The sequence below is a fragment of the Clarias gariepinus genome, chromosome 10 (assembly GCF_024256425.1).
Source record: "Clarias gariepinus isolate MV-2021 ecotype Netherlands chromosome 10, CGAR_prim_01v2, whole genome shotgun sequence".
Lineage (NCBI taxonomy): Eukaryota > Metazoa > Chordata > Actinopteri > Siluriformes > Clariidae > Clarias > Clarias gariepinus.
Genome location: NC_071109.1, coordinates 26,409,678 through 26,424,266, shown reverse-complemented (window position 1 = coordinate 26,424,266; position 14,589 = coordinate 26,409,678). Strand labels below are relative to the sequence as shown.

Sequence of the window (14,589 nt, the reverse complement as noted above, 5' to 3'; positions counted from 1 at the left end):
CAATACTGCACCTTTCTGTACAATCTATAGTTTTTAAGTTTCTTTATATATTTTTTATTCTATTTATATATTTATATTGTATTTTATTTCTTTCTCTTTTTCTTATCCTATTGTATTTGTATCTTTTTTTAATATGCAGCCACTGGAGAAAAAATTCCTTTGGGATTAATAAAGACCTATCTTATCTTATCTTATTTTATACACGGACTACTGCATGAGTTACTACCCTGACTCACCCACAGATAGATTAATTGAACCTTGCCTGTTAGACTTTTGCACCCACGCACACGTTTGAAAAAGATGGTGTTGGTGAGAAGGGAAATTGTATGAATGAAGTTCTGTAACTAAAACTTTTACCAAAACAAACACATGTAAACCATAATGTTATTAGTCTAATATCGTTCCCCCACCCGGGACTATATAATAATTTTTTTGTGGGTTTGCCAGCTTTGTAATTCAGTGTGGCATCATTTGATGCATATAAACATTCACACATTTACGAAATAAGTCGCAAGTCACAATTTGTGGCAGGCGGAACTATTTATCCGGAGCTTTGTATCCGGAGTCTTATTAGCGGGCGGACACCGCTCTCATGTGTTTGTTTAGATCTTTATTTGCAGATTATTCCGCAGATTGTGCTTACATAGTCATTTTGTAATTGTATCAAACATTCTACTCCCATCTCTTGTTTAAAAAAGATATAAGTGAACTTTCTTGTAGATAATTCGTTTTGTCTTGGTTGTAGCTCTTCGCCTGACCTGCACATTGAGGGGCGGGGCTAACTGCTTCAAAACTATTTATATGTAATGTATATTATAATAAATAAAAACTATAATTGACATCTTTTTCTTTTATTTCTTACCGTAAAGCGATGAGGGATTTTTCTTGACTGAATATTGTGATTCTAGTACATGTGTCATGATAAGAAATAAAACAATTTCTTGAACGGTGTTGATCTCGTTATGTATTCAGTAGCAATGCATCATGGGAAGTAGTGTACTGTTTTACGTAAAATAGAAATGAGAGGACTACACGGCTTTATATGTAATAGAGGTTATTTTTAGCAGTATTAGATTAATGTCTTTTATACTTGGATAATTTTGTAATAAATGGTATATTTGTCACCATGATGGTAAACGGTGTGTGTGCTGGTGCAGTCGCTAGGCGATGGTGTAGCAATTCATACTTACCTGGCCGGGGAGATACCATGATCAAGAAGGTGGTTCACCCAGGGTGAGGCTCAACCATTGCACTCTCGGTTGTGCTGACCCCTGCGAATTCCCCAAATGTGGGAATCTCGACTGCATAATTTCTGGTAGTGGGGGACTGCGTTCGCGCTCTCCCCTGATATTTGTTGTACTAAAGTCAGAAGTCATTTTTTTTAAGCCATTGATGTTAATCGTAGGAGTGTATTTGCATTTTGAGAAATTAAGAATGTTGTGTTTGTCTAATTTATTTGCTTGCTAACTTAAAAGTTATATGCTTATCACTATATTGTCATATTTATATGAAGCTCACTACACACCTGGCCATACCACTACATACATCACGTAAGGTTTTTACTTTTAAACTTTTGGAGTGTTTAAACATCCACTGAGCTCAGGATTTAGTGCAGAGAAGTAAGGTTTAGTACCAATAAATTTTGCATTTATAGTCATGGTTTTAGTTAGACTTTGTCATTACACATACAAAATAATGAATTAACAAAATATAATAAATCAATATGAGTGAGTGAATAAATAGGGTATTTCTCCAATGCTTTGGGTGATTTAGAACTGCTGAAGTACAGTGTGCGGCAAAATATACAATACTGATATGGAAAGATGAACAATATCACCTCGTCATCTCTGAGTTTATTTCTTCTGAAAGATACATGGCTGCAGTATGCAGGTGGCTGCAGACTCCGGCAAAAGAAGATGATTTGCTTGCTTAATGTTGACACAACACAACAAGAACAACAAAATTAACAATAGACAGCATAACTGTGTTACATGGTGCTGTTTTATTAAATCTCTCTTTGACTTGTTCTTTGTTCTGTCACATTTTTCAAATCGGTCCCTATTCACGACCACTTCCGTATGAACGGAAATCATACTAAACTATAAATATATATTTTTTTCCACTGAGAGATCTGTTTCCAACAACAACTGCCCAACACAACATCCTTTTCACTTCTGGGAACACTGCTTTGCCCTGTCAACAAATGCACATGCTTGTTTGAGATGTGTGAGTTTCAGTACTGTATAATTTGGTGCATACCGTATTTACGTATTTAATATTCAGTATCTCAAGAAATTTTATGAATCGGATGTAGGGATTTTATTTTTACCATATTTTATTCAAGAAGTAAAACTCATATACTAAATTCAGAACATGTCAAGTGAAATCTTACAAGCTATTCTTTTATTTCAATGATTGTCCTATATGAAATCCAGTAACTCAAAATATTAAAAATTTTTAAATTTTAGTAAATTACTATTCATACAGTGTAAATACTGTGTATCTCTTGGTTAGTTAAGATTTTTTTTAGGTTTTATGATTTTTTTTCCAATAACAAAATTGTAAACATTAGCCAAAAAAATTAGACCTTAAAACCACACAATTTAATAAACAATGATGTAGATGATAGGCTAGCTATATTAGATCAACACTCAAGTATTTTACTTCCCTTCTGGAGACTGAACTCATTTCACTTATCTCTTCTGCAAAATAATCAACTTGTGTACTAGATCCTGTACCTAATCTAGGTATCCTATACTAAACCTTTGTTACAAAAAACCCCTCTTTACTCAGGAGTGGGTATGTACCAAAATATTTTAAATTAGCGGTTATTAAATCCCTAATTAAGAAACCTGACCTTGACCCCTGTCAGCTGTCCAACTACAGGCCGATATCAAACCTAAATGATTAGAGCACAGTAGCCATGTTCATATTTACAGTAAGTAGGAATAGCATACACAAAATGTATCAGTCACGATTTAGGCCACACCACAGCACAGAGGCAGCTCTGGGTAAGAGAAGTAAATGACCTCTCACTGGCCTCTGATCATGTTTGCTTATGTTACTTGACCTTAGTGCAGCTTTTACACCACTGATCATTGTATTCTCCTTTATAAATTAGAAAATGTAGTAGAAATTAAGGGGACCACCCTCTCCTGGCTTATATCTTATTTGACTAATCGTTAACAGTTTCTAAATTTAAATGTTGACTATTCTGCATGTTCTGAAGTGAAGTTTGGTGTTCCACACTGTTCGAATTTAGACTCATTTCTATTTTCTCTTTACCTGTTTTCTTTTGGGCAACATAATTCGCGAGCATGATATTAGTTTCCACTGTTATGCTGTTGACACAGTTATATGTCTCAACAAACTCAACCAAATTTGAGGAATATGTACTGGTATTAAGACCACATGCAGCTAAAAGTAAGCTTTTTGTGAACACAGTAACTCTGTGTTCACAAACTCTGTGGCCACTGGGTGGCCATTCTGTTTCATGTGCAGCAGTAAAAGTACTTGGTGGGATTATAGATTCCAATTTTTCATTTAAAGCTCATGTAAATAATATTAACAGTATAGCATTCTTTAATCTTAGAAATATTGGCAAGATACATGTATTGTTGATGCAGAAAAATGAGTTTATGCTTTTGATACCACTAAGTTGGATTAATGTAATGCTTTCCTGTCTCGCTGTTCAACTAGGTACATAAACAAGCTCTTGCTAGTCCAGAATGCAGCAGCCAGAGTCCTCACCGGAAACAGAAGCACATCACCCCTATCTTATTCACACTGCACTATCTCACAGTGAAAGTTTGCATTGATTTTAAAATACTATTAATTCTAAAATACATTTAGACCAATAAAGCACTAAATGGCATCACGCCATGCTACCTAAGTAAATTGCTAGTGTCTTACAATTTGCCACGCCTAATTCAATTAAAGGATGCAGGCTACTTGTCAGTATTGCATATTAGCGCCGTCACACTGGGCTTGCCCATCAGAGAAATTTCATTCATTCATCTCATTATTATCTAGACACATTTTTCTCACACATACACAATTTATTATGTTTTTCCCTTTTAATTATAATTTTTTTAATGAATTTCTTTCATTTTTGTAAAGCTGCTTTGAGAGAATGACCATTGTTAAAAGCGCCATATAAATAAAATTTAATTGAATTGAATTATGAAAACTACGGCAGGGGGCAGAGGTCTTTTTTACAAATCCCCAAAGTTATGGAATAGCTTTCCAATTAATGTTCGGGACTTAGACACAGTCTCAGTGGTGCTGAAAACCTATTTATTTACCCAAGAATAGATTTGTCTTGGGTAAAGAAGCAGATCTGGCAGTCCCTAATTGCACTTTGCACTAAATATTATGTGACTGTGACCATACCTAACTGGTATTTCTCTCTTCTCTCCCAGCCTGGTGGTAACTGGGGATGGTTTAACTTTACCATGACGGTCCCGACTCGGCTGATGCACACAGTCGTTCTCTGGGGACTTATGACTGCAGGCGCTCAATAGTTTAGGACTGGAATTTCCTACAGTTTTGTACTGTAGATATTAACTAAACTAGACTCGATAATACGTTAAATACAATGCAGGTTATATTGAACTTCCAGCTGCCTAACACACAAGGATGACTGCAAAACAATTCCCGTTATCACCCAAATGAAGATGGGTTCCCTCTTGAGTCTGGTTTCTCTCAATGTATCTCCCTATTGCCATTTCAGGAAGTTTTTCCTTGCCACTGTCACCCTCGGTTCGCTTTTCACGGTCAATCTGATCATTCTGGTCTTTTTGATTTATACAGATTTTCTTACACATTTAGTACTTATTTACTTATTTTTTTTAATTCTGTAAATAAATAAAGTAATTTATAGAATAATTATATAAATATATATAATTTTGTAATAATTAATTATTTATATTCTAAGTAATGTCAAATGTCCAGTGGCCATACGGTATACAGTAACAATGTATATAGAGAAAAATAAGGAAATAAATAAGAGCAGTGGCATTTTACTGTGTAAATCTATGAATGATATCAACTGTATTCCTCTCAGAAAGCCTCATACACTTATTTTGTGACATCTACAGTATGTAGGAAGCATACTTAGGCCGTTATCTCTTTGTTTTGAGGTCAGACTGAAAGAACCAGTGTGATTTCTTTTGAGATGTGTGTGAGTGAAGTTTTTAATTATAATTAATTATTGTTTCATGATTTCTGTGTTTAACTTTTTTTCATAAGATATTGATGTTATTGTGAATCAGATTTATTTTGTAGAAAAAAATCTCTAGGTAAAAAGTATATGGTCCCACTTCCATGTATGATTATAGTGACAAGACATTTCCTTAAACGTGGCCTTTAAAAATGCTACAATTAAATAATGTTTAATTGTAAACATTAAAGTAAGAAAAAATATTTAATGATTAAAAGAACATACTATATTTTCTGCACATCCACAAGTAATGTATGTTACTTTTTTTGTCTTACATTTTTACATACTTTACATATTTCTACCTTACATTTTATTCTATTCTATTTTATTTCATTGTAAGAAAAGATAGATTATATATTTTTTATTCTTTCCTATGAGCATTTATGCTTCCTTTTTTTCTTTTCAAGGTTAAAAACAGTTGTGTAAGCATTTCACAGCACATCATACTGTGTATGTTTGTGTATGTGACAAATAAAAAATGTAATTCATGTTAATTTAAATGATTTCCGCATCACCAAAACTAAGTAACAGCACTTTTCTCCATTTTTGAAGAATGACCCATATACGAGTTTCATTTTTTGAATTCAATTATTAAAATTTTAATAAACCTTTTGAGAGGTATTATATCCTGATTGAAATCTTCACAATGTCATGCTATTGTTTTTCTTACATAGCAAATGGTCAATGATTTCATACACAGCATCATCACCCTCAGTAGAAACCAGGGCTGAGTCTTCTGCAAAAGTCTTCTCGTGAAGACACATAGGCCAAAGTAACCAATCATTTGCTCGGTAGGTGAGGTGCTGTTGCCGAATAACCGCCACAGAGGAATCACACAAAAGTGGATTCATTACACAAAATCTGTTAGAGTGGACGATTCGCTCTTGATTTAAAGAGTCACCACAATGGACCATTTGGTCCACCAGCAGCGCTGGCTGTGGCATCCAGTACGCAAGTCGTCTAAAAAAACTATATGGACAAACAAAAATAACCCAATAAATTTTTTGATAATTAGTCTACAACCATTGGTAGAAGAATTATTACACTAAAAGAATAACATGCTTTTATAACCGAGAATGGGAAATGGATTATAGTCATAGCTTTATGGGTCAATCACTGGCAAAATCACTGCGTTTTAACAGCGACCAAGACTTCTTTGATGAACGCACTGTTTATTAAAACGCACCCGTGCGCATGCGTGTGCGTTCGACACTTTCACTTCCGGGAAGCTTTCTACACCAATGCGGCCTCACCATTTAAATCACGTGATCTTTGAATTCAGCCACGGACGAAATTTGAAATGTGTTCAGTGTTGTTTAGAAGTGACTGTTTGTAGTAAGCGCCCATAGGGGTAAAAGAAAAGAAAAATCCAGCTTCGCACCGTGGGTTTAAAAAGCACAAACAGCAGGTGAGATTTAGCTTTAAGATGAGTAAAAGTCGTTGTACTTCTGGTTAGATGTATTTTAGGTTAGATGTTCACCCTGTAGTGTGTTGGCTAGATAGCTAGCTATCTCGCCATGCTAATCATCACTTCCGTAAAATATCCGTAACGCAGAACAAACCATTAAATTTTATAAATTTTATAAATCATGATATTTTCGTTTTGTTAGAAATTTGTAAATCATTTAATATGGTTGACGTTGTGGTTGTTGTTTTTTTCAGGACTTTGGACTCCCATCTTATTTGCTGTGGATGATGGCTGATGATGGTAACTACGTTAATTTACATATGCTGATCAGCCATAACATGACCACCCGCCCGTTTCCATCAAAACAGTAACGACTCTGTGTGTTCTGACACCTTTCTATAGGAACCAGCAATAACCTTTCATTCAAGTAGATCTACAATAGTGCTCCTATTGGATCAGACTACACAGGTCAGACTTCACTCCCCATGTGCATCAGTTTGCCTTGGCCACCCAGGAACCACTTGTTTTCCTTTCTTGGATCACTTTTTGTTTGTCCTGACCACTGCAGCCAGGAATATCCTACAAGAGCTGCAACTTTGGAGTTGCTCTAACCCAGTTGTCTAGCCATCACAATATGGCCCTTCTCATAGTAGCTATATTGTCTATCCCATTACATTGGCAGCAAATACATTGGAAATGGTGTGCGTGTGTGCATATATATATATATATATATATATATATATATATATATATATATATATATATATATATGTATGTATATGTGTGTGTGTGTGTGTGTGTATAAATATAGTGGTATAATATATATTAGGCAGCAAGTGAACTTTTTTCCTCTGGAATTTGATGTGTTGGAAGCAGAAAAAAATGGCCAAGCATAGGAATTTGAGTGACTTTGACAAGGGCCAAATCATGATGGCTAGAGCACTTGGTCAGAGAACCTTGAATACTACAGGTCTTGAGATGTTCCTGATCTGCAGTGGTCAGGACTTACCAAAAGTACTATAATCCAAGGAGGAAAACCGGTGAATGGCGACAGAGTCATGGGTGAGCACGGCTTACTGATACACATGGAGAGCGAACGCTGGCCATGTATTCGGAGTCAATAGAAGAGTAAGTGTAGATCCATTAATGAAAAGGTTAATGCTGGTTGTAATAGAAAGGTGTTAGAACACACAGTGCATCACTGTTATGGTTGCAAAATGGGGGGGGGGGGTTATTAGGCAGATGTTCTTAACATTCAGGCTGATCAGTGTACAACAACTTTGCCTTCTTTTACTTAAAGCATAATATATGTAAATTATGTGGGCTGATTTTTTTTTTTTTTTCACCAAACGAATTACAGTATTTCTATATTCTAAATTCTAGATTTCTGCTCATTGGCTGAAGAGAAGTTTGATTTTGAAGTTTCACTGTCACCAGCAAGGTCGGTTGTCATTTGCAAGCTTATGTAAATCCTTGTCATTTTTACTGGTTGTAATAATATGAATAGATTCATTTATATTAAAATAAAGGGCTAGAGTCGATACAATTTTACATATGATTTTAAATAGCAATCCAGGCTTTCAGAACAGTAATGGAACAATACCCTAGAATCTACCTTTTTTCACATATATTCATGATGCTTTTTTTTTTTTCTTTAGTTCTAAAGGAGATGATGTTGAAGATGAAGTCTTCCTGGGTCCTATCTCCCATAAGGAGATATGTATTTCCCATGGAATGGCGACCCAAATAAAAGAAAGTGTGAGCAGTGGGCCGTCTTTGGGTGAGGAGCCCAGTTGGAGCCCGCTGCTTGAGGAAAACTTCGAGGAAATTTGCAAAGAAGCTCATCTTTTGGCCAGGCACCTTGAGGGAACTCTTACTGAGCCTGCTGCTAAAGACCCTACAGTTGCTCCCAGTTTGCCCGAAGATGCAGAAACGTTTGAGATGGACTCTTCAGCTAAACTGGGCATGTTCAAGCCAGCTAATGCACTTAGCCCTATTAAGAGAGAAACATTTTGTGTTCAGGACAGCCCTATGAAACAGCTTCCACCAGCCATCCAGAAGCAACTGCAGAAGTCTAGCAGTATATCTGTAGGCAAACCACGTCTAAGCACCTCCAGCCCTGTGAGAACTATTGACACTCAACCTAAAATAGCCTCAAGAGGGAAAAGCCTTGTGCCCGGTGGAAGAGTACTTCCCAACAAACCCACAGCCATGGGGGGCTCTCGGCTTTCCTCTGGCATTCGACCAGCACTTTCTAGCAAAACTCGGCTTCCGCCACCCAGCAGTGTAAGCCAGGTGTCTGCCCCTTATTCTCAAATATAAGTTTCTAGAGAAGTACAACCATTCACATATACAATATACTACTGGCAACTTGATCACATTTAAAAAAAATAATTTGCATGGTTTTAATGTACTTTATTCTTACTGTCTCAGGGTTGTTTTGGGCTCAAACGGAGTCCTGGTAGCAGAGACACAAGCAGAACAGGCTCTGCTGAAGACCTGCTCTCTGATACAACAAGTGTAGCATCTGATATGAGTGATTCTTCCTTCAACACAAGCCTGCCGGTAAAGAGGGGTCTTCCAGCCCCCAGCAAGGTGAACAAATCACTTTTGTTATTTATTTTAAAATTGATTATGTAGCCTGAAAATTAATAGTTATGATAAAACTTTTGGAAAATTCTTGCTTTGTTCTTTAGACTGAATTAAGAGGTGGTGCACCTCTTCGCAAAGTTCCTACGCTACCTAACAGGAGAGTGGTGGACCGAAGCCGAAATACTTCTTCCTCTTCCTCCTCTGTGTCTAGTATCAACTCAAGCCTGTCTGTTTCTCCAGCTGGAAAAAGTGAGTCTTAATGGTACAAATAACATGTTTGATTGATGATTGATTGTTTGTACTGCTTTAGATGCAATTCTAGTACTGTAATTATCCATGTAATTGTAACAACACTTTCAAGCAGATTATCTATAGAGCTCTGTAATTCTTTTAGCCCAGAAACGCAGTCTGTTGCTACCCATGTTTGCACATTTTTTTCTTAAATGCAACTTAAGTAACTTTTTTATTTATTTAAACTTTGTATACTTATCATTTTTATATTGTACCAATGGTTTCTCTCACCTGACTGGTACAAGGCTTGTAATCGTTAAAAATAAATGACTAAAAATAATAGTGGGTAGAGTGTTCAATTTTTATATACCTGGGGAGATCAAATCTGGCCATCCATCCAAAATGAGTGGATGAGACTATAAAAATATTAAGAATTAGAATTCTTTTTCTCACATTCTGTTGTTGGTTATTTTTGGCATCAACCTGTGCAGGAAATTAGTAAATGCATAGGGGCCCAAAATGTATGCTCACTTCAACATGAAAAACATTTGTCTCTCTTCTGATGGTCACATGTTAACATTTAATAATGGTGTCATCTTGTAGGAAACATAATACTACACGTCTCTGCCATAATTCACATTTTTAAAAGAGCATAGATAACAACTGTGTATACATCTTTTTTGGAGCCCTGCTGTACTTTTACACACCATTTTAACTCGATCCCACTAGTTTGCAGAAACACTTATGCACACAGTTAAGACTGACTGAATTTTTAGCTTTGCAATGGAAAAATACTTTTTACAGTTCGTTTTCCAAATAAGTATAATATATAGTAAATACAGTATAATTTCCAAATAAACATTTCTTTTTTTATTCTTAACTTGGGGTCACTGTGTGGCTCTGTTTAGATTTCCTCTATTTTGATTGAATTTGTAAAGCTTACAGTGCAAAAAAATCTGGGCTAAACAATAACATGGCAGTCTAGGCTTCCAGTCTTTGATCACTGAATAAGGTTTTTAAATAAATCATAAGTTGTGCATATTTAGTCGAAAAAGGTGGAGCAGTACCATTTTTGGTGAATGGGGTTTAAATAAAACTTTTAAAAAGAAAAAGAATTAAAGTTGAATATTTTACCCTACTTTAATGCAGGCAAACTGAATTCCTCCCTGAACACCAGCGTAAGTAGCATTGGTAGCCGCATTCCCAGCAGTGGCAGCAGGCTTCCCAGTTCCAACCGAAAGTCAGGAATTGTCATCAAATCTATGGAATCCTCTGCTAGAAGAACATCCTTTTCTGCACATCTAAGAAAAGGATCTGAGCCTGTTACTAAACCAGTCAAGGCCACCCCTTTAAAGAGAACAGAGACTGGACCTTCTGTTCAGCACCAAACACCAGCTAAGAGGACTATTGAGAGGACCACCTCTGTGCCCAGCATATCTACACTTGCTACTAAGAATGGAAGTACTGTTAAGGTGAACAATAACTTGAAAGCCTTCATGGCTCCAACTCCAACAACCTCACTGAAAGGAGGACAAAGACCTGAAGGTAAGAAATGTTGGCTTGAATTAGAGATTCAAAGCATTTAGAGCATTTTGAAATAACCAAATTGTCTTATGTGATTCATATCATGTGATATGAATTAGTTGTGTCATCGCCTGATGTTCCACGAATTATGAAACCAAAAAGACTGATGTCAGCTTGCAGTGTGGACAGGTACTGTAGCACTCTAGTATCCTGCTATATAGCTGTGAACAAGTGCTTAATTATAGGGGGTCATGGTTTCACATTTTTTCATAATTTCTATTTAGTGTTCCACAGAGACTTGTTGTGCCTACACCTCATGGCCTGCAGACACCTTCAAGTGAAACTCAGAAGCCATTGCAGTCTAAACTCCGGCGCCCATCTGCACTACCTACACCTGTAAGCCGCCGTGTGTCTGCCATCCCCATGCTGACTCCCAAAAGTGTGCCTCGCCTCAACAAAGCATCTCGTACCCCTGAGCCACAGTCACCAGCTTCCAGCTCAGGGAATTGCCATGCTAGGTAATGTGATTACAGGCAATTTGGCCTGTAATGAGGATTTGGCCTTGAGTCTTTTTCACGATAATAGAAGTTACTTTGTACTTTTTTTCCCCAGCATTTTTAAGGTAGATAAATTGATTACAAAATTCCCTTTGAAACTTAAACATGTTGGAGTTTTATCATAAAATGCCGTTTTGCCCATATTACATTTTTAGTTTATTTAGGAAATCATTGTGGCTGTGGATTTTAATAAGTTAATCTATTTGCATTGCTAATTTGTCACACGCTGTAAACCTTCTTTTAGCCCAGGTCAGCTGATACGGAGTGAGCAGCACCAATTAGACACGCAAGCAGTGCCCAAGGAGAACTCCTCTGCTTCGGCTGAGTTTCAGCCCTGCTCCCTGGTCTTTACTCTGGAAGATGACTTTGATAGACAAACTGCTTGTGAGACTGCAGCAGTGAAGTCTTACAAACCAGTGGCAGATGACCTGGCACCTCATCTGCCCAACCCAGAAAAGCCAACGCTTTCAGAGACTGAGAAAACTCTGCACAGCCATCAGTTTAAGAAGATAGAAGCACTGGAGGTCAGTTTGAGGCAGGGTGGAGGGTGGAGGGGTTTAGTATAGCTTTTTTCTAGCTTGCATACTACATAGTTTGGAACACAGTGAATGAACCAATGAATGTTTTTACACTGTTAACATGGTTAAAATAGCAGCAAGACATTTGATTTGTATTGAAAGATATATAAATTATCTAAATATCTTCCATGCTGCGATTAACACTATGATTAGTCCTGCATAGCCAATATAGACTTTAAGCGGTATGTTTTTCTCAGGTGATGCTGGTAGATGCACCCGCTCCTGTTTTGAAGCCTGAAGAGAAAGTACTCATTGATCTTTCCAACACCCCTGACCTGATCAAAACCATTCCCAGTAAGGCTTTTAGTGGACAGGTAAGAGATCAGATAAATATCTTCATCTAATGATATACAGTGTTTGTTTAGTTTTTTTTATCAAAGCATTGGCATGTCACCAAATCTTCACAACTCATAAAATATATCACTGACTTAGTATTTTTTCTGTTGTATTCTCCAGCTGATTGATTTGAGCTCACCTCTTATAAAATGGAGTCCAGAAGGAAAAAAGGAAAACCCTGTAACTAACTCGCCTCCACTCATTAACTTGTCCTTCTGAAAAACCTGCATTGCAAACTGAGCAAATTCAAGAAAGATAAAACTGGAACTACAGAAACACTGTCATTTGAAAAGGCTATGAGAACAGTTACTTAAGACTCTAATAATAGTAATAATAATAATAATAATGTACATTTTATTCATGCGGTTGATTGTATGTTCTATGATTGTTTTATCATGCTGGAACCTGCCAGTGTTACTCTTTAGAGTAATTTACTTTTGAATGTGTCTCTTGGTCAGTCTGTTGTGTTTTTTTTTTTTTTTTTTTTTGTTTTTTGTTCTGTTTTTTCCCCTCCGAAAGGTACAAATAAAATGTCTAATCTATAAATGCAGGAGTGTAAACTGATGTGTCCACATTGGTGGATTCCTTGTTCTCTTCTTTTTAAAAGGGAGAGCGTGCATGTTGCCTTAAAATGAACTGGACTACTCTCATCGGGTGCATAGTTTTTCCAGGATAGCTTCCAGATCCACTGATGCTGGGGATGAATGTATGTACTATAGACAAAAGGTTCTCAAAGTAAGGCCAAAGAGTCAAATGAGCAACCCCACCTTTTTACACACTGTGGAAATTGCAAACATTGTCCAATAATAGTTATCAATTTGGTTTCTTTGTATCAATTAGATTTCTTAGATTTATTTAAATGTAATACAACTTAAAAAGTCAAGAGTCGTACACACAGACTGATATATTGTTAAGTAAGTGTTAAATTGTTAACAAGGAATAATGGTGATCATTCCTTACAGCTAATAAAAACCCAAAATCTCAGAAAATTAGAATATTGTAATAAAAGTTCATATGAAAAACTCTAGATAATATGCTACTCTAATCAGCCTATTACCTCAAAACTCCTGAAAAGGTTTCTTGAGGCTTTAAATAGTCTCTTAGTCTTAAGACTGAGAAACTTGAAGGGTTTAAGAAATTAAAAGTTAAATGAAAGGAAAAAAGGGGTAGAAAAAGGTGCACAAGCAACACGGGCAACCGCAGCTTTGGAAAGATTGTGAAACAAAGCCCAGTCAAGAATTTGGGGGAAATACACAAGGAGTGAAGTGCAGCTGTAGTTAGTGCTTCAAGAGCAACTGTACCATATACTGTGTATAATTTAAGTAATTCAATTTAAAAACTGAAATGGATTTATTACACACAGACTGATATTTATAAAGAGAAATTCTGTTTGGCCAGTCTGTGTTTGCGTGGATAGTTCTGTCACTGCTGTTCCTCTCTGAATGTACGAGTAGGCAACCTAATTGTCAACTTTTATGTCTGTCCAGTGGCGTTCCTCACTGACCATAATAGTAGGCGGCGGCATCAATGGTAAAAATTGATACTACAGGCCAACAGGCAACAGAGCGTCTACAGTGACAGGGCATACGACAGGCAGAAATAAGGGCTACCAAAACATCAGAGCAGTATGAAGAGCGGCATTTGACCACATATTCCATTAGCAGCTAATGTAAGCGCCCTCTAGTTTCTATTATTGGATAAGTCATCTTAATTTAAGGGGCAGACTCCCCAAACCTTAATAATTCAAAATCCTTACTTGCCTATTTACTCATCCCCGTTACTGCTTTATCCTGTATACAGGAGTCTTAGGAGACTTGGGGCACAAGGTGGGGGTACACCCTGGACAGGGTGCCAATTTATCCACACAGGGCAATTTGGGAACACCAATTAGTCTAACGTGCATATTTTTTGGACTGTGGGTTTTTAGAGTGCCTGGAGGAAAGCCACCAAGCACAGGGAGAACATGCAAACTCCTTGCACACAGACCTGAGGCAGTGTGCAAGGAAAATCCTATAACCTTATAAATAATTTGTGTTAATTTGGTATAGTGTTAGAAAAATAAAGCTCTGGCAAAAAATATGTATTTTATTTAAGTAATAGTAGAATTGTTGGATTACGTTTATAAATCTATTGGGGGGACTG

At 36.7% G+C, this 14,589-nt stretch overlaps 1 protein-coding gene and 1 non-coding gene across 3 annotated transcripts; both read left to right on the top strand.

Moving 5' to 3' along the window:
* The first annotated feature begins 1,182 nt into the window (after nucleotides 1-1,182).
* Nucleotides 1,183-1,347, top strand: LOC128532381 (U1 spliceosomal RNA). Its single transcript, XR_008361290.1, has one exon. It is a non-coding gene; the product is annotated as a U1 spliceosomal RNA (small nuclear RNA).
* Nucleotides 1,348-6,510: 5,163 nt separating this feature from the next.
* On the top strand, nucleotides 6,511-13,337 carry gtse1 (G-2 and S-phase expressed 1). 2 transcript variants are annotated; one of them, XM_053506070.1, is made up of 12 exons: nucleotides 6,511-6,629; nucleotides 6,884-6,929; nucleotides 8,013-8,070; nucleotides 8,288-8,915; nucleotides 9,063-9,224; nucleotides 9,326-9,470; nucleotides 10,602-10,997; nucleotides 11,096-11,165; nucleotides 11,261-11,494; nucleotides 11,778-12,057; nucleotides 12,309-12,425; nucleotides 12,568-13,337. In XM_053506070.1, the coding sequence occupies exons 2-12, from the start codon at nucleotides 6,914-6,916 to the stop codon at nucleotides 12,664-12,666; spliced, it is 2,205 nt and encodes a 734-aa protein (XP_053362045.1). In that variant the 5' UTR covers nucleotides 6,511-6,629; nucleotides 6,884-6,913; the 3' UTR covers nucleotides 12,667-13,337. The 2 variants fall into 2 exon arrangements, with proteins under 2 accessions (XP_053362045.1, XP_053362044.1); XM_053506069.1 differs by having other exon boundaries at nucleotides 8,288-8,924; nucleotides 12,568-13,336.
* Nucleotides 13,338-14,589: the final 1,252 nt, after the last annotated feature.